This window comes from Condylura cristata, unplaced genomic scaffold (assembly GCF_000260355.1).
Source record: "Condylura cristata isolate star-nosed mole 26May11 unplaced genomic scaffold, ConCri1.0 scaffold00003, whole genome shotgun sequence".
NCBI lineage: Eukaryota > Metazoa > Chordata > Mammalia > Eulipotyphla > Talpidae > Condylura > Condylura cristata.
Genome location: NW_004567104.1, coordinates 34,651,904 through 34,671,725, shown reverse-complemented (window position 1 = coordinate 34,671,725; position 19,822 = coordinate 34,651,904). Strand labels below are relative to the sequence as shown.

The 19,822-nt window shown below is 37.8% G+C and overlaps 2 protein-coding genes across 3 annotated transcripts in view; one reads left to right on the top strand and one right to left on the bottom strand.

Annotated features, from left to right (window-relative positions):
* LOC101635803 (cytochrome c oxidase copper chaperone) overlaps nucleotides 1-6,148 on the bottom strand; it is a 7,564-nt gene extending 1,416 nt beyond the window's left edge. Inside the window, exons 1-2 of one of the 2 annotated variants that reach the window (XM_012731473.1) lie at nucleotides 5,947-6,148; nucleotides 3,782-3,899 (exon numbers count right to left, since the gene is read on the bottom strand). In XM_012731473.1, coding sequence (XP_012586927.1) covers nucleotides 3,815-3,899; nucleotides 5,947-6,053 — 192 coding nt within the window. In that variant the 5' untranslated portion in view covers nucleotides 6,054-6,148 and the 3' untranslated portion in view covers nucleotides 3,782-3,814. The remainder of the gene's footprint in view (nucleotides 1-3,781; nucleotides 3,900-5,946) is intronic. The other variant, XM_004675189.2, reaches the window with a different exon arrangement.
* Nucleotides 6,149-12,061: 5,913 nt separating this feature from the next.
* The window catches only part of MAATS1 (MYCBP-associated, testis expressed 1), a 33,770-nt gene continuing 26,009 nt past the window's right edge, over nucleotides 12,062-19,822 (top strand). Inside the window, exons 1-6 of the mRNA XM_012729802.1 lie at nucleotides 12,062-12,258; nucleotides 15,340-15,416; nucleotides 15,934-16,091; nucleotides 16,779-16,859; nucleotides 17,947-18,003; nucleotides 19,351-19,532. Coding sequence (XP_012585256.1) covers nucleotides 12,138-12,258; nucleotides 15,340-15,416; nucleotides 15,934-16,091; nucleotides 16,779-16,859; nucleotides 17,947-18,003; nucleotides 19,351-19,532 — 676 coding nt within the window. The 5' untranslated portion in view covers nucleotides 12,062-12,137. The remainder of the gene's footprint in view (nucleotides 12,259-15,339; nucleotides 15,417-15,933; nucleotides 16,092-16,778; nucleotides 16,860-17,946; nucleotides 18,004-19,350; nucleotides 19,533-19,822) is intronic.

Genomic DNA, 19,822 nt, shown 5'->3' with positions numbered 1-19,822 from the left:
CTTTGTCGATCTGCCTGTTCTGCTCCCCACTCTGTCTCTGGTGAAGCCTCTCGCCGCCCCTGAGCCTCTGGCCTGTACTCCAATTCTGTATGTACCAATAAATAAATCTTTAAAAAAAAAAAATATTGCCACTGCTCAGTACTAGAACTTCAATTTCATTCAATGATTTTAACGCCCAAACTGGGTTCATCAGGTTTCTAGTGATTCCTAAAGGCAGAAAGATACTGGCTGTCATTTCCTTCTTGCATTTCTAAGCAAGTTCTAGGTGGCTTCAGTTTCTTTTTCAGTAAAATAAATGGTCATAGAAGAAGTATCTAGAAGCAAGACCATCATGCCTATTTCTTCTTAGAAGTAGTTTTCGCATATCTGCTTTTGCTACTATTAATCTTTCACTACTATTAAATCTTACCCCTACTACTTCAGTCTCAAACAGTGGTTCTTAAAGCGAAGTGCACTTGAAAATTATCTAGAGGTTTCTTGAGTCACCATGTGCATGCAGATCAGGGCCTAGGTTTGTGAGTTTTAGAAAATACTGTTTGGGTGGTTTTAAATGTGATTGTAGCCTACTGTTATATGAAGTCCCAACTTACTGAATTAAAGGTACACTTACGATCTAGCTTATTCAGTAATGCCACTGAAATCTACAAAGGTTTCTGAATTAAGAAACGTTCATGTTCATTACTGGAAAGATCTAGGTTTGCAAAATATTTTTCTTCTGAAATTATCTTCAGAATAATCATGTCTAAGAGATTATCTATTTAGTTAAGTTTACTTTGTAACAGTATAGACAGTTGTGTTGGATTTGACCTGGTTAGTAAATTATACATACCTATGCACTTCCTATTTTAGGATTGACAGCCAGGAATACAGGCAATCCTAAAAATGAGTATGTTGCAATAAAATTACATTAGATGCAAGGAGTGAGGCATAAAGTGCCAGTAATTTGGAGAATATAAAAGGCCTAGACTCTTATTTTAATTCCAGTCCTTGCCAACACTTAACCTGGACAAGTCTTTTGCCCAAGACCTCACTGTTCCTCCATCTCCCCATGGTTGGGGATCTACAGGACCTAAAAACCTGTTCTTTTTCTAAAAATATTATTACACTAAAAATGAAAACATGACATTTTGAATTCTTATAATTATACTACATAGATTCAAACTGTTCTTCTTGTAACCAGGATTGTTCAACTCCTGCTTCATTCAATTAATCCATTAACTCCCCTAGGCTATTATGTTCTATTTCAGTTTACAAACTATACGTATACATATATCATTCAATATTTGCAATTCTATTAAATAATCTGGGGATGTATTACTATGTCTACTTTACAGAAAAGGAAACTAAAGTTCAGAAAGTTAAGGACGTGCTCAAGACCACATCAGTTAAATATTAGTACTACTGGGGCTTCCCTGGTGGCTCAAGGTGTAAAGCTGCAGCACTATGAAGCTTTTAGCAGCCACTGCAGCATGAGCTTGATCCCTGGCCAGGGAGGTGACCCACATGGCACAGCAGACCTCTCCTGTCTTGCCCACAGGCCCCCTCAGCAAAGTATTTCAGTAGATCCACCTATTCTGTTACCCACTCTACTCTGGTGACTCCTCTTACCGTTGGCACCTTTGGCTTGCACCCTAGTTCTTGTATGCATGAATAAATAAATCTTTAACAATAAATAAATGAGGTTAAAGCACTGCATTATGAAGCTCTTTGAAGCCACTGCAGCATGAGTTCGATCCCCAGCCAGGGAGCTGACCCACATAGTGTGGCTGGCAGACCTCTCCTGACTGTCCTGCTGCTCCCCTCAGCAGTGTACTTTGTCAATCTGCCTGTTCTGCTCCCCACTCTGTCTCTGGTGAATCCTCTCACTGACACTGCACCTCTGGCCTGTACCCCAGTTCTGTAAGCATAAATAAATAAAAATGAAAATATAAATAAATAATATCAGCTCTACTAAGTTCAAAAGCACTTGCACTTTCTTATATGTGCAAGCGAAGTACCTAATAATCAGTTCCACTGTCCCATGATTATCTCCTGCTGTTTATAAACATATGGCACTAAAAACAATTGTACCACTTCAGTGGCCTCCATAGAGTCCAAAAGGAATTTTGATGATCCTAAAATTATATTCTTTTTACAAGCAGGTTTAGTCAAAAAGCTTATTCAACTGTTAGGAAGAGAGTTAGGTTATGAACAATGAGACCATGAACAAATATTGAGATTCAGTATATTTAAAACCAATCAATAGGCATACTTTTTAAGAACATACTCCCTTCCCCAAAACAATTTATCCTTGGATTTCTTTAATGCTATCTATGCTAAAAGCCACTTAAGTATATCACGTATATACAGACTAGCTATACTGTATCATATAGAGAACCACAAAATACATGGTTTTCTTTTCATAAATGAAAAAAGTAAAATTCAGAGGGTAAATATCTCAATAAATGTATCCACAGTGAAAAATATGCTAAACCAGTATCAGAAGAACCAAAAATTAAGGTTCAGGATTTTCAGTGTAGACTGTTTGCCACTTACACAGCAATACTTCTTAACAGCTTAGGCAGACTTCTTATCCCTCCTTTTTTCACACGTCACTGAGGAAGACTGGCCACATGTGAAATTCCAAAGAGGTAGAAAAGAGGTGAAAGGGCTACAGTCACCCTAGTATGTAGCTCTGGCATTATTTCTCAGCTACTGAATTAACAGTGGCGATGTACTGTGGACATCAGGAGGGATGGGGCATAGGTAAGCAGAAGCATACAGAGGAGGGAGTTTGCCTAGAGAAAGGTTCCAGTTCTGATCTCACTATCCTTCTTGGGAGTCATTTCAAACCTGTCCATCTGAGTTTCATCATTTCATTAACACTCCTCTATAGATGAACTACTATGCACCAGATATTGTTAAAGGTCCTGGGAAAGTGACAGCACTTAGATTCTAGTTAGAGTAATAAACGCATAATATGCAGGATGGTATTAGGTAGCTACTAGCTACATTGGCTATTGAAATTAAATAAAAATTGAACAATCTATTTCTAGACAAATTTCAGGTCCTCAGCAACTACATATAGCTAATGGCAACTATACACTGCAGTGCAGGTACAGAATATGTTCATATCTATCACAGAAAGTTATTTGAGTACTGCTGAGATAGGTGGCAAGAGATGCTGTATTGAGGGAAAGTCTCTCTAATAAGGAGACTTTCTAAATACAAATCTGAATGAGTAAGTATAGTTGCTAAATGAAGTAACACTTTCCAAACAAAAGAAAATCAATCATTTTGGTATGTTGTAAACACTTTACTGTGAGGAGCCCTTTCAGCATTAAAATTTGGATTCAAAGTTCTTAAAAAATTTTGTTCAAGATTTTTGCTTTCTTAGAATACTACATGGTCCAAAAAAAACCCCATTTTTCTTTTGCAAAGTTTTACTTCTGCCTTATAAATGCACTTACTAAAGGCCAACATAAGAAATATGGAATAGAGAACATTTTCCTTTTAGTTCCTTTAAAAGTCAGAAAACTGAATATTTTAAACTTCTGCAGCTGTTTCCTCCAGACTCCAATATCACTCCTCACACTAAAGGTTTCTGTCTTTCTTGAAAGCCTAAATTATCTTTCCCAAATTCACTGAACACCTCTAGATTAGCATCATTGACACTGAAGTTATTTTTAGTGATATTTAAGCATACTAGATTAATCAGGTGAACTAACTTAGAAAATGATGTCATCAATGACCACTAAAGCAATACATAATTCTAAGACAATAAACCAATGTATTATATTACCTTTCTTAATCAGAAAGTAATGTGCTCACCATCTTATATCTTAAATCCCAGGGCTCTCATACACTCCTTGTGGGCCTCAATTAGGTGTCCACAGTGTTCTTCTCCTTTCTCGATGATGCTACAAAAATAAATAAACTTATTATCTAAGAATGTAGGCATTAAGCACATCAGCAGTAAGCATGCTCAAGAGTGATGGGAATGAGGTAGAACACGAACCTGGTGGAATGTAGCTGGAGTAAAAAAAAAAATGCTATTACACCAAATAGCTGTTTTGTTGTTGTTTTGACTCTTGTAATATTTCCATGTCCCAAAGATAGGTTTTTGTTGGGGGGTGAGGTGGGGAGTAGGGAACCTGATGAATTATGCCTATCAAATACCGCCTCTAGTTCCTATCTAAAGAATAGTATCACTTTGTAATGAGCTAAACTGACAATAAAATATATACACTCAGTGGAGGAGGAAAAAGGTTAATTTTCTGTCTGCTAACACATAGGAATTACATTCTTGATTCTTATCTATTTCTATACTTGTATTTGTAGATTTATCCTCATTTCCATTCAAATACTTGAATCATAAGACACCCAATAACACAAACAGTAAAAGATCTGGCAGCCAGGAGCAGCAGCCTGGTAAGCCCCCTTCATACGCAAAGAATTTACTATTTGCAAAATTCACACAGACAAGCTTTATTTCTAGGGCCTGCAAATGTGATTTTAGCAAAGAATCAAGTTAAGCCAAATTCAATTACAAGAAAAAAATGACTCCTGACTACTGATAACTGGGGAGAAGCCATGCCGGCAGCTGGTGAAAAGGGAATTTAAAGGTAGACAGGTATTTCTTCCATCTAAATCTTCCACATCCTTCAATAGCTCAAGGGCAGTCTGCACGTGAGTGACTGCTGGACATGTACTGAATGCTGTAAATACTGTGCTAGGCTCTTGATGTGGTTTAAATCATTAACCTCTGCAATAATCCCGGAGGCAAAAACTTTCATTAGTTACATTTCAGTTATATAAAGCATATGTTAAGGAATTTGCTCAAGGTCACAAAAGTCGAGGGTAGATTCAAACCTTGACTCTGGACCACCATACATCACACTATTAGAAGGTTCAATAAGCACTGACTGTTACTACGGAGGCAATTTCATTACAGAAGGTAGCCTTTCAATTCTCCCTTCATAATGTTATTTGCAAAACACTAAATATTAATAAAGAGCAACGAACTCCTGCACGCTTCTGTATTACCCTGATATACCACTTACGATTTCTTTACTTTTATGTGAGAAGAATAAAGAGCTGGTGGGAGATGTGCACATTCACATCTGAAAAATCCTTCTACTAAGATTTGTTCCACAACAGAATCCATACAAAGTCTTCCTTCTGTGGACTGATGGTAATATACACGCAGTTATTCCAAATACTGTCAACTACACTGTAGACTAGCTGATTTTAAAACACCTATCAAAAAAGAATGGGAACTCTTTAGTACTGTAAGGAATATTCCCTATATTCTGGCACCTTCATATATTGAAAAAAATCAACAGAAAATATTTATTATTTGGTCTCGCCAATATTTTAAACTTCCCTTGGCTATGATTCTGACTCTATAGATTTTTGCCTTCCTTGAAGGTCGAAAGTGTTTCCCAAAGACTTCCTCTCGACTTACTAGAATCATTACTTCTCTACATTCGGAACTTAAATGTTTTTTTTTTTGTTTTTTTTTGAGTGCTACCAAAGCATGGTAACCAGATGAACTACCTTACCTACTGAATGTTGCTAACGATCGCTACATCTGTAAAACACACCACAGCCCTACCATGTGGCCTAACAAACACTGGTGTGTGTCCGTTACTTTGAAGTTCCTCTAAATCATGTTGTACCTTTATGCAGCCCTACATCTAACAACCTAACACGGTGCTTGACACGTCCTGTAGGAACTAGTGGGGGAAGCGAGCCAGAGTTAATCTGTCCTTTACTCCAATACCTTCCTCCATTTCCCTTGGCTGAGCTAACTCTGTCACTAGCCGACCGCGAAGCCTACGGGGCCCTATAATTCCTAAACGCGCCGCATAGCAAACGGGGGCCACGATCAACCCAAGGAGGGGCAGAGGCATAGGAAGGCGCAGCGGGGGCTGGCGGGCCGCCCCTCCCCGGCAGCGCACTGACCACGCATCGCGCGCCTTCTTGGTCTCCGGGCAGGCGCAGCAGGGCTTCAACGGCTTCTTCTCCTGCGACTCAGACGGGGCAGGGCTTGCGGCTGCCAGACCCGGCATGTTTGGCGCCGAAATCAGCGACTTGCACAGACACCCTAAACTCTCCCAGCGCCGATTCGTCCACAGCTACTTCCGCAGTCGCTTTGAAAAAGGGCAGGAAGTCCCGCCCCTCGCAGGGAAGAACCGGCGGTGGGGGGTGGGTGCAAAGGAGAAGGAGGAGGAAGTAGCTTTTTTGTTTTTTTGAAGGCGCGTGCGCAAAAGAGGCTCTAGCAAAGCTTGAATGCGAGGGCTCCTTTTTAACGCAGGCGCAGAGGCGGTGAAAGGGTTCCAGGAGTTTCTAAGTCAACGCGGCAAGAACGTTCAACTCTAAAAAGATGAGACTTGAAAGGCAGTTTAGGGGTCCCTCATCCCTTCTACTCCGCACAGGTGTAAAATATGCATTAAGGTGAAATGACTTGTCTAAGCGAAAGAAAAACCACTAGTGAAAGCCGGTTCCCTTTAGCTACAAGCTAGTTCCCCATATTTCACGCTGGGAAACTGTCTCCCATTGCGTTTCGCTGACCTAGTTAAAAGTGAACAGCAGAACCAATTTAACAACTTAGTCCACAAGTGTTAATCACCCAAACCACCCCTATCCTCCATACTTTTTAAAGCCTTAGGTAACTAGAATTTTTACCTTTGCAAAGGTTGATTTCAGCAGAAATTAAATTGAAAAAACGTTCCCCATTTGGATTTCTTGAATTCAGTTAGGTAAGTAAGAACTGGTGTCTATATTGTTTGCAAAATCGTGAATATAATAACATGGATTTTTTGCCGTCCCCCCCCCCCCCCCGCAGAAATGTTTGAGAAAGGGAGTTTTTATCCTGATCCGCGAGTGAGGACTGGCTTTACCAACAGGTAGCAAATTTTGCATGACTTTTCACAGACTTCAAGTTGGCTTTGCTCTCTTGGCTGCTCAAGCAGGTCATTTCCAGAACATTTTACAGGATGTTCCCAGAGTGTAGACGGATCTTGCGGGTGCCCACTCTGGAAGGCAGTTAGGCAGTATCTAGCTAGTTTAACTACAATGACTCGGCAATTTTGTTCCAGTATATATTCCAAAGAAGTTCCTAGCAGCTCTATTAGGGAACATGTATGGGGATAACTGACACAGCACGTTTGTGTGGCAGGGAACTGAAGGCAATCTGTGCATGATTATTGGGGAGATAGAAAGGGAAATAGAAAGCACTGATTATAAACTATAAGAAATTGACAACATATATAAATGGTAATGTTGGAGATATTGACACCAGAGGGCCCTTGGTGTCTTGTGGAAAAAAGAATTATAGGAGGTACCAAGTACTGGAGTAAAGCAATAAAGTTTATTTAAAAGAGACTATAAAATAAAGTACTCTGCATGAAGCAACAGATGGTCTTGGAAAAGCTGGAGAACTGCCCAGAGGGTGTAAAGCTAAAGAGTTTTTGTGATCTTTTTCTTCTTGGAAGGGGTCTCTTTTGATTATGTATACATGCTTTTGCTGCCTTCCTTCGTCCTGATTCCAGACTAATTGAAACTGGAGATAACAGCCAATCAGAGATCAGAGGTGAAGGAAGGCCGTCTAATGTCAAAATGGAGAGATGCAATTAAAAAGAAGGTTGTGAAAAGGGTAAGTAAACCAGCCCAGAACTGCTGTTCCATTATGGACTGGAGCTGTCAGATAAGTTTGGGCTCTTACCAAACCTCCTGATCCCAGATCTTTTCCAGTCCTTGAGACTATGCTGCAACAGCCCCAGCTCCAATGTGGAATGCAGAAATGCAGCTGTGGCTGGGAGTGTGTGAGAGCCCCTTTCTATCATCTCTAACTGTAACAAGGATAAATTTTAAAAACAACATAGATATGGAGGAAAAGGATAAGAATAAACATAGTCAAATATGTGTATATATAAATTTAAAGAAAGGTACAATGTAAAAAATACACATAAGAATACATGCATGAAAAAAGATTTGCTTTATAATGGAATGATTGCCTATGAAGCTCGGGAAAGAATGGGAACAAACTTTTTTTTTAAAGTAACTGTGTAGGGTCCAAAAATGATGTGTCATCCTCAGTGGAGCATAATTTAGTGATCCTCACTTGTAAAACAAGGAATGTTATGCCAATGGCACCCTTCCAGATAGTTTGGAAAACATTGCTTCATTGTGTAGAACTGTAATTTAAGATTTTAATGTCTTAAACTTGCACTGCAGTTTTAGGTAATTTGGAACAAAGTAAGTTTTATTCTAAGGGCTTAAGTCATTTCCTTAACTTTGAAGTAAAAATAATCATTTTGTTCTAAAGAGCTATTGTGCTATAATAAGCTGACCATGCTTATTATAGTTCCTCAGTAGCTAATACATAGTGGGCACAGTTTAAGTCCTTTTTACTTAGAGGAATTATTCCTATAAAGCTTTATTTTGCCTTGTTGTTATAAGGAATCTAGAAGTACCCTCCCCTCCACTCCCAGGGAAGAGTTCTCTTAAGCAAAACACAACACAATAAAGAAAATGTTTGAACTAATTTCCCTTCTAGTACTTTTCCACAACTCTTACATTGCCACTGATAATTCTTAGTAGAAAAGCAAATTTTTTAAAAAATACACTCACTGAGAATGTATAAGCAGTTGAGATAACAAGATGTTTATCTATTATATCTTCCTTATACAAGTGGAACTGTTGAGCTCGTGAGCTCACATTTAATCTTCATAGCAGTTAAACATACCTACATTTATGGTTGAGAATGCTGAGTTTCAGGGATGGAACTCGATTTGTTCAGCACCATATAAGTCTGGAAGTAGTGTTAGTGTGCTCCTTCCTTTCTGAGCACTGTGACTGTTACACTCTTTCGACTGCTTCTTAGGAATGGAATATTCTCTTTCCCTTGAAGAGCAGAGCAAAAAATTACTCCTTTCCAAAGTAAAGTATTTATATCCAGCTAAACTGTCTTCTTGTTTCAGAATGGTACAGCTAGCCCCAAGATGTGGGCTACTTTTTCTCCTGCTTTTTGATTTGTAAATAAGCAAGTTTTAAGGTCAATTATTTGTTTTTATACTAACATCATTCTTTGGGTCAAACACTACACGACATACACTTCAGCGACATCTTTAAAGACAGAGCACCCAACGCCACAATAGTGAAGGCAAAGATAAATAGATGGGACTACATCAAGTTAAAGAGCTTCTGTACAGCAAAAGAAACATTACTAAAAACAAACAGAAAGATCACTAATTGGGAAAACATTTTCTCACACAAAAGTAGCGATAAAGGACTAATCACAAAAATATATGGAGAACTGATGAAACTCAACAAAAATACTAACATCATTCTTTATTTTTCTTACCCAGCTTAAATGCCTTTAGAGTTGTAGTAGTAATAAAGGTAAAGTAAGAATATAAGACATGAGATTTAGGGTTTCCATTCTATTCCAGAGAAAAGTCTCAATCCTACTTTTCCCAAAAAAAACATGACAATTCCAGAGAGCTGTAATTAGGGATTAAACTAAGAGTAGGAGCATGCACATTAAGTCATCTGTTTTATAGAGGGACTTCAAAAGTTACTTTGGTTAATAGTTTTGGGTATCAAGTTCTAGTTTCCCATTCTAACTTTAACTACAATTCTTTACATTTAAGCCATGGGATCTTTGTTATTCTAACCAGTGGAATATGTAGTTAGCTATAATTGCTACATTAGTGGGCAGCAAGACTTGAAGTGGTGATTGTAATGTTTTGCTTTCATAAGACAGTTAATAGGTCAATGTATGATACTGAATGGTGATACTGGCTAGCAGTGGCATCAAATAGTTATTCTGTGGACAGGATAACATCCTGGGTAAAGTAACAATTAAGGAAATAATTTCTAAACTCCTTCCATGATAAAGGTGGTTTTGGCCATTGTTTATGTGTAACTAATCCCAGGTATGAAGACTACCAGGTAAGGATGGGTAGCTGAGATTGGTAGAGAAGGAGTGACACCATATGCTGAGAGAGAAGAACTACAAGGCTTAAATTTCATTTGCTTAGTTGGTAGGTTCAGAGATAATTTTGTATAGTATTTACATTTCTACCTCTGCTAAAAATAAACAATAAGAAGAATGGGAGTGGGGTGAGAAATATGATGGGAAGAAGGAACACAAAGTGGAATATTTAGCTATCACCACAGACTTACATTATAACACTGTACTTCATTTGTTTCTGTTTTCACTATCATCCAGTGAGCTGTACAAATTATCTCAGAATTGTCCACACCTATTACATAGTGATACATTTGTTTAATAAATGCTGGATTTATTAATTTAGGAATCATTTTCTTAAGTTTTCTTGCATCAGAAACTTAAGTTACTTGTATAAGTAACATCAAACTAGATTATAATTCTCCTCTCTCAGCTACCCATCCTTACCTGGTAGTCTTCATTCCTGGGATAAGTTACTTGTACAAGTAACTTAAGATAAAAAAATGGCCTTGTGAAGGCCTGTCCCTTTAATGAACTCAGTTTTAGAAGGAGAGGTGTAATCACTGACATAGATGGTCAATGCTGTTGATGCTACAATAGCATAGGAAGAAAGAACGTAATTGTGCTCTACTTGGGATATTTTGGGAATCTACATAAAGGTGGCAAATTTAGCTTTTAAATTTTGAAGGATAACTAGATTAGTTGGGGTTATAAATGGAAAAGCAGTTTAGGCAAAGGAATGGACTTGGAGATAAGAATATATGTGACTGGTTTGCAAAAGCCCCAAGAAATTCAAGGAGTTAAAAAAAAAATAAGTCAGCTTAGCCATAAAGTGGATCACATCAGACAGACAAAGGAACCAATTCTCTCCTAATACCGCTAACCTGATACCATAGCTTGAACATCATAAAGAAAAATAATAAAAAATGGATTAATATCAGATGTTTAAAAATACATAGTGATATTAAAATTCATAATGATAAAAATTCAGTGATACTAAACACCACAAACTTAGAGGTTACAATGGAAGGTTGCTAAAGCAACAGCTAATTTCTCTGAAATTTGATAATTGAAAGTGAAAGAAGCCTGCATTTATCCAATCTTTCTTTTATAATCTGTGTAAAAGAATCCCCACGTAATAGATTATAGAAAGTATTAAAACTACTGTTCTAGGATAAAATACTGAACCTTTTTTCTACCTTTTAATTGGACCAAATCAACTATTAAATGACAGCCTGGATTTAACCAGGAAAAGCTGAATATGTAATCTTAGATAAAAAGAGGAAATTGTTTTTGCTACATTTGCTAATGATCGACTTTTAAATATCCAAATATCCATTTCACTTTGAAATGCAGGTTATTGACTGTAAAATAATATTCTGGGATGTGTTTTAAAGTATTTTTTAAAGGGGTTGGGGATGAAACTAGATTGGCAAAATATTCATATGGAATCATTATTGCCTATTTTACGTTTTCCACAGTTTTTAGAAGTAGTGTTGGTGCCTATACCACATCATCTTCAGTTAAATTAATGCCCAGGGCTCGGTAGATCAGGAGCTAGACTACCATGACCACCCTAATGCTGATGTCAGCATCAGCAGACCTCACACTGTGCCAAAGCACCATGTTCAGGAGCTTGGACTCCCCAGCATGTTGAACAAGCCCTGCGGGAAAGGCTCTCTGACTTGAAAACCTCAACAATTCTGGAATGTTCTGCGATTGCCTAGAGATTTCTTAGTCTGTGGGGGCCTCCTATAATCGCAACTGAATTTGTACAGCAGCTTTCTCCCAATGTTGACCCTGAGCGGGCAGCAGGAAGCTGTCTCAGGAGTGTAGTGAGCGGCGAGGCTGTCCCTAGCCCGCCCTGCTACTTCCTTTTCTCACACACGCCTTGCGTTTGCCTTTCCTTTCACTTCTCTTCACTCCTCTTCCCTTTCTGCTTCCTTTTCTTGCTCATTCTCGTCCCACTCTCTGCTCCTCCCCATCAATTCCAAGGCTCCCCCTACCTCCGGTCCATAAACCCCCGCCCTTCCGCCAATAGCCCCGCCCCTTCTCCCTGCTCCTTGCCGCTCTCCTTAAGTCCCGCCCCTAGCGTTTGTTACCATAGCTACCGTGCACCGCTGCTGCTTGGCCGCAGCAGTTGTTTTTCTACTTAGCCTAAGGAAGAAGAGCTGACACCATGAACCAAGTAGTGACCATCGAGACCCAGGACCTGCCACAGTTGCCTCAAACTCCGAGCACGAAGAAGCCGGCCCCCTCGGGCAACATCTCTTCCAGTCGACCTTATGATTTTCTGTACGGTAAGGGAGTCCCCAGGGTTCCTTCCTAAGTTATCTACCGCTGGCCCAGGTGACTTTCAAGTATATGGACCTCACCCAGGGCTTGGCCAACAAAAGAAAAGCCTTCTGTTATTTGCTTGTGGTTGTCCTTTGTTCGGAGAAAAGGGTGGGCAGCAGCGCGTGGTGTAGGTGGCAGTGCACACCTCTCAAAGTCTCAGGTGAGCCACCTGCTACCTACTGGTAGGTCTCTGAGAGCCACCTGCGTGGGACTACCTTACTCGTCAATACCCCTTTATCCTGCTCATTCCTGAAACCTATTTCACATCTTTTGGTATCCAGGATCATATGCAATGATGCAGACTTGGGATAGTCGCTCAATATCCCCACGTTCAAACTGTGTAAAATGCCCAGCCAGGATGACCTTCCTGCTCCTATTCTCTGAGCAAGTCCAAATGTGCCATTCAAGATAAAGAAGTACCATTTATCCCATCTTTTGTTTTAGTGTATTTTTTAATTTTAACTTACTCATGTACATAAAAACGTCAAATTAAAAACTAAGTCCACTGGATTCTTTAGTGTCAGTAAAGACCCAGTTTATTTTAAAGCCTTGATTGTCCATTTATGTTCTATTTTTTTTTGTTCTATATATTTTTCTATATATAGAAAATATTCATCTCAGCACCTATTCCAATATTGGTACAGATGCTAGTGCTTCATAAACATTTATTCAACTTAATTATAATCAATCTTTTTTTTTTTTTTCCAATTTTGTCCTCAGTAGTCCTAGGCTCTTCACTTTGAACCTTGCATTGCTTTCAACCACATAATGTCCCCTCTAGAATTCCCATCTTCTCCTTTGGATGGAAATCTATGAGTTACCTACCTTCTGGTATAAGGCCTAAATATATTCTAACCTATTGTGGCTACTGGTTTTCTATTGCCACTCTTAGTTTTATCTTGTAAAATAAATCTAGTAAACTCCTATCACCATGTTTGTTTCAAAGGTAATTTGGAAATGGTGATATTATCTTCAGTAAATACAGGCAAATAATTTGTTGAACTTGATTTTTTATAACTGTAAGTATCTCTCTTTCTCTCACTCTTTTCTTGCAGGGGGATGGCTAATGCCCCTTGCAAGGAACAAAAACCCACTCAGGTCAAATGAAAGTTTGGATTGTTGAAGTAAAACAAGCTGTCTCATAGCTTTTCATGAACAGGAAGCATAATATAGGTAGGACAGACTGAAACCAGGACAGGGAAGATCAGAACTAAGGTGCCTTCTGCTGGCACATATTAAAAAAACCTCCAACAAGCTTGGAGAGGATATGTTGAAACAGAAACCCTACCACACTGTTGATGGATGTAAACTAGTTCAACCATTATGGAGGACAATATAGATTTATCTTAAAAAATAGAAATACCATATAAGGCAGCAATTCCACTTCTAGATATCTATCTAAAGAATGTACAACCATTAACATAAAACCTCATATCTTCCACAATGTTTATAGCAGCATTATGTACAATAGCTAGTTATGGAAGCAGCCTAAATATCCATTGATGGATGATTGGAATAAGAAGATGTGCTACATCCACACCATGGACTATTATATAGCCATAAAAGGATGAAATGCAGTCACTTTCAACAAAATGGAGAGCCTTCGAGAGAAATATGTGTAGTAAAGTAAGTCAGATGATGAAAACAAATACTGGACAGCTATATAGCTAACAATTTAACAAAAACCAGTGAGCATCAGTAAATATAGTGAAGCTCTGCAGTTAAGAGGAATGAGGAGGAAAGGGTATAAGAGGATAAAAGAATGGTGAAGGGGGGAAATTCTAAACATTTGATTAAATGAAATATCCCAGAGTTGCAATGCGTACAGGTGAAGAGTTAAAGTTTGGAATCAGAAAGCCGGAGTTTAATCCCCAGCTCTATTACTGAATAGCTTCAGTCATCTGCATACTTTATCTAAGCCCTTTGAACATTGTCTTTTCTCATCTGAAAAAAATGGACCAAGTATGGAATTGTTGCACAGAATAAGTAAATTAGTACAAAGTAAAATGTGTTTGTTTATTAATGTCAGCAATTATTTGTATATTTAAGATAATATGTACAAAAAAAAAGAGAGATAAAAGAGATTAGGTCTGTTCCTGAAGGTTGCTTGTGAATTTAATGTTAAAGATTTATTTATGCTTGGAGAACTGGGGTACAGGCCAGAGGTGTGGTGGGTGAGAGGATTTGCCAGAGACAGAGTCTGGCACAGAACAGGCAAATCTACTGAAATACACTGCCGAGGGGAGCAGCGGGAGGGTCAGGAGAGGTCTGCTGTGCCATGTGGGGTCAGCTCCATGGCCAGGGATCAAAGTGCTGAGGTGGCTTCAGAGAGCTTCAAAGTGTGATGCTTTAACTGGTTGCACCACCAGGGAGAGCCCTAAATTAGATGATTTTTAAGAGATGCTATAATCAGTCTTGAATATTCTTTGTCACTTTATGGCTATACCTACCAAGGACATACTTAAAATAGCAGAACAATCTCTTGAACTTTGGAGAAATAACTTAGCCCCAGCATCAACAATCTTATAAACCTAAAGGTGAATCCTGAAAATAGCTGATCTTGTTGATCTCTTATTAGAGAATGACATTTTGTACCATAGCTACCAATCCTGGGTGCTGTTAAGGGTTTGTATCTTCCCTGTATACTGAATATGGGATGTTATGCCCAAATTTATTCATTCTTTCACTTGAAAATGTATATATGCACTTAGTGCATATGTGCATATAGCATGGTGTTTCCTCTAGGAGTATTTCTTGAGCTATCGAGAACCAGAAGGTTTGCTCAGAGGAGACAGAAGAATGTGTTAGGTCTCCTTTTCCATTCCAACTCTACAAGCTGACTATGGAATACACAGGAAAGAAAATGCACTAACAGATTCTACTGGGTGGTAGAGAAACAGTGCTATGAGTACTGCAGAGAATAGCCATAGCTACATTTTCTAATGTGTTATTCAATTAAGAAATTATATTGCTTTGCCATGATTATTATTATTATTATTATAGTAGATATATTCTGTTTCTTATATACCTTATTCATTTTACAGATCCATTGTTTACTGTGTCAAGTGAGAAAGACCACAAAAAGGCAAATATGCAAGTCACCCTGATTCGAAACAAACTGGTAAGTCTAATACATCCACTGGTGAGTCTAATGGAAACTTTACCTCATCCCTTGAACCCTAGCCATCTACTTTGTTAACTTACTGATCGGACTGACTAATCACTACATCCCTACTAAATTTTATATTCTGCTGAAACTATTTTACAATTATCTGGATATTTGTAACCCACTATGTAGATTAATTTTAATAATGAATAAAGGACTCAGTAGAACCTAAGTTAGTTCAGTGGGAAATGTAACAAATGCCTGTGGTAAAAGAATTCAGGTAATACAAAAGCATATATATTATTAAATAAGGTCTCTTCCTTAGCTTCTTTCACATAATTAGCCAATGCTATCATTTTCTTGGGTATCCTTCTAGAGATATCTATGCACATACCACAACCCTTCTTTCTATTCAATATATGCTGTTTTGTAACTTTTTTTTTAATCTTACAATGTAAACTTTTATAAGTGCTTTAGAAAGTCTGAGAGTATAAGTATGTTCTTCCTCCCTGCCTCCTTTTCCTAACATTAGAGGAGAGTTCCCAGGTTCCGAACCATGTTCAGTAACCTGATCCATTATCCGAGATATTCTCTGTATTTGAGCAAGACAGACCCTGTGCCACCATTTATCAGTCGGGAATGGAAGAGACCTGAGGAGAAACATAGAGAAGCTCTTCAGCAACTTGCTGCGTATGTATTACATATTTTCAGCTACTAAAAAATCTTATGTTTCTAGTGAATGTTTTTTCTTTTTCAAAATTTTGTATTTATTTTAAAAGGTACAGTTGTGATCTTCTACTTAGGTCAGTTGACCCCAGATTATCTCTCTATAACCTCTTTGAGTAACTCACACCTGATTCAAGAGCAGTGGTTACAGATTTATTGATTAGATATTCTTTCTTGGTTAGTAGATGTTCTTGAACATTGCTACCAAAGGAAGAGATTGACTGAATTTGTTCATTGATCCATCTTAGAATTTGCAAGTGTACCCTTCTGTTAGTATGTCTATTTTTTTTTTTTGAGATTTGAACTTCAGAAACAAATCTTTTGAACACTTTGATATTTTAATTATTTACATGCTTTATCTGTATATTAGAAAAGAGTGCTACCATTCATCTTGGATGTAAAAAGTTGCCTATGTTGTTCTAATGCTGTTAGTTAAAAGTGAACATTTTTGTATGTGAGGTTTTATAAATCTTAACCCTTGCGTCTTGCTATATAATCTGAGATGTAGATCAGATGCATGTTAGAGAAGATTTTTCTCTTATTCTAAGACACCAATTATGTCTCCTATTTATAGATGTAGAAATATTAAATATAAATACTATTTGGAAATAATGCTTAAGACTAAAATGATATTTTTCTGCTTTATTTTAGAATTGACCGCTATTTTCAGATGCCTGAAGTGTATGAAGATCCTCAGGTTACTGGAAAGAATCGCTATAAATATTTTGAAAGGTACAAAGTAATCACTAATGAATATGAACCCTAATATTATTGGAGAGCCTCTTTAGAATGATAGTCGCTGTCATTTTTAAGTGCAAGAAATATGCCAGTCACCATTTTAAGTGTTTTACATATGTATTATCAATTTTCATAATAGAAAAGTAAGATAGGATATATTACCTTCATTTTTTAACCAGTAAAAAAGCTGAGACAAGGAGATGAGCAGTCAATTGCTCAAGGTCACATAGTTCGCCAGTGACAGAGCCAGGGTTTCAGCTAAGTCCTCCTGACGTCAGAGGTATTAGTTGCAAATAAGAATGGATAGTTGAGGACAAAATAAAGTCATCAGACAAAGTGAGATACAGCAGAGATTCCATGACAGGCGTGGGGAAATTTTAAAAGTGGATGAGTAGGTGCTATTTGCTCTCTTTGAGTAATGCTGCCAGAATCAACATGTTAAAAGGATTCACTTTGTTTCATTTTGGTGAATACTCATATAATAATAATATAATCAGATAAAATTAAAAGACAAATATTTGCATGTAAGTATTATTTAAATTAGAAAAATAGTCTTGCGACATATCTGCATGAACTTTCTTGAGGAAGTAAATTTGTAATCCATATTATGAGCAACATCCTTACTGAAGTTTTATGATGCTGACTTTTGGAGTAATGTTAAATTCTTAGTGTACCCAATTCCTAGGTGTTTTGGGCAGAGGCTTTTAAACTTATGTCATTAGGAATTTTAGAATGTCTCAGGGAATTGAGAAGTAGCTGGGTGCTGATGACCAGCTGAAGCTCAAGTATAGGGTACTGCTTTGCAGGATGTGGCTTTTTGAACATTTGTAAAGAAAATCGGAATGTTCATTTAAAAATGCAGCTCGTTGGCTCTACCTTATACCAGATGAATTTTCCCCGGCTAGACCTGGAAATTTGTATTTAAAGAAGAATCTCTCAACTCCCAATGATTGTTGTGTATGCCAGATTTTGAGGATTACTCATAATTTGGATAGTCAGGCTCACGTAAGGGAAAATGCTAGAAGTGAAGAAAGCTCAGACAATTCAAAAGTCTCACACGTTGTTTTCCTTTCTCCTCTAGGCCTCTCCTTCCATTTTATGAACAGATACCATTCAGTGTTGTTTTTTCAGAAACCAAGTAAGTAACCGTTATTTTAAAACTTTTACCAGTTTATTTATTGTGTGCTACCATATTTGTCTGCAGAAGATAATTCTCTCAATTTTTTAAAATGTGGACCACAAACTGTTAGAAGGTCTTCTAGTGGTTCATGAGCGGCATTTAAAAACTAGCATTAGAATTAGAAAATAATTAAAAGCATTAGACATATTGAGGGTTTTTTTTGCTTAAAACTTTTCCTTTGAATAGACATATACATATCTTTATATGTATATTTAGGGAATGCACTCCTTTTTATGGTCTAGCTTTCACTCAAATATGATATAAATATTTATCTATGTTTCTGTTAGTTCTTTATAGTTTCACTTCTACATTAAATATTTTAATGTGCAAGGCACAAGGAAACTTCTACACAATTAGTCAAATGATCTTAGGATTAATTGTTGACTCATCTATTCAGAAAAAGGATTGCTTTTAAAAAATCAGAAAACATCTCTTCTTTTTTCCTTTTTCTGTTTTTCTGGAGGGAAATAACTAAAATTGAGTGTGTTACAAAAATAGGGAAGAAAGAAACTAGGGAACGTAGCTATCCTGAACAGGTTCAGAAGCAATTGCATGATATCTTAGGGTACCCCTTTTATGGATCTGTGCTCCAGGCCTGCCCAGTTATACACAGAAAGATAGGCACTTTAGTGAACACACCTAGTTTTTTTTTTTTTTTTAAAGATTTATTTATTTATGCATATAGAGCTGGGGTACAGGACAGAGGTGCAGGGGCAGTTAGAGGATGCACCAGAGACAGAGTGGGGAGCAGAACAGGCAGATCGATGAAGCACACTGCTGAGGGGAGCAGCGGGCTGGTCAGGAGAGGTCTGCCACGCCATGTGGATCACCTCTGGGCGGGGACTGAACTCATGCTGAAGTGGCTTTAGCTTCTTAGTGCTGTGTCTTAACCTGCTGTACCACGAGGTACAGACCTAGGTTTTTAATACTCCTTCAGTTTCTTGGCAGAGGTAAGAATAAGGTAATTTGTTCAAGATTATTGGGTATAATCCTGCCTCCCAAATAACTATGTGCCTGTGTTTTTAAAGGTTAAGTGGATTTAGTGAAGCACAAGGATTTATTTCCCTTTGATTATATAGTATTATAGTCATTATGCAAAGTCTTAATTTTTACAGATTTATTTATTTATGCATATAAGAACTGGGGTACAGGCCAGAGGTGTAGGGGGTGAGAGAATTCACCAGAGACAGTGGGGAGCAGGACAGGCTAATCAAAGAAGTATACTGCTGAGGAGAACAGTAGGTCGATCAGGAGCAGTCGGTCTGCCGCATCAGGTCTTAATTTTTAAAATAATTTTTCTTTCAGCGCAGAATCATATACTTTTCCTCCTTCTCCTGCTCAGTACCCACCCATCCTTATGAAGACATCAGTGGGCACGCAGACTGATTATCGGGATGCTGAAGCTCAAACAGATCCATATTCTCCAGAATATGTAATATGTCAGGACTCAATCCCTGAGCTCTTGACCCTGGCTACTCTTACTTGGGGTGAGTTGGTAATTCTCTTACCCATTCCCAAATGACCATGTGTGCTGCTGAGTTCCTGGAAATGACACACATGGAGGCAATAGTGATTTAAACTGCTGATATTTAAAATGTCTTGCTCAGGAGAGCTATTTCATAGAGTCATACTTTTTATATGTTGTTGACTACTCACCTGCCCTATTGATTCCTACTTCAGAACACAAACCAAAATCAATCTCAGATAGCAAATTTTTTTTTTCATTTTTTTTTTATTAAAAAGTTTATTTTTACATCATTTTTCACATTTTTTTTTT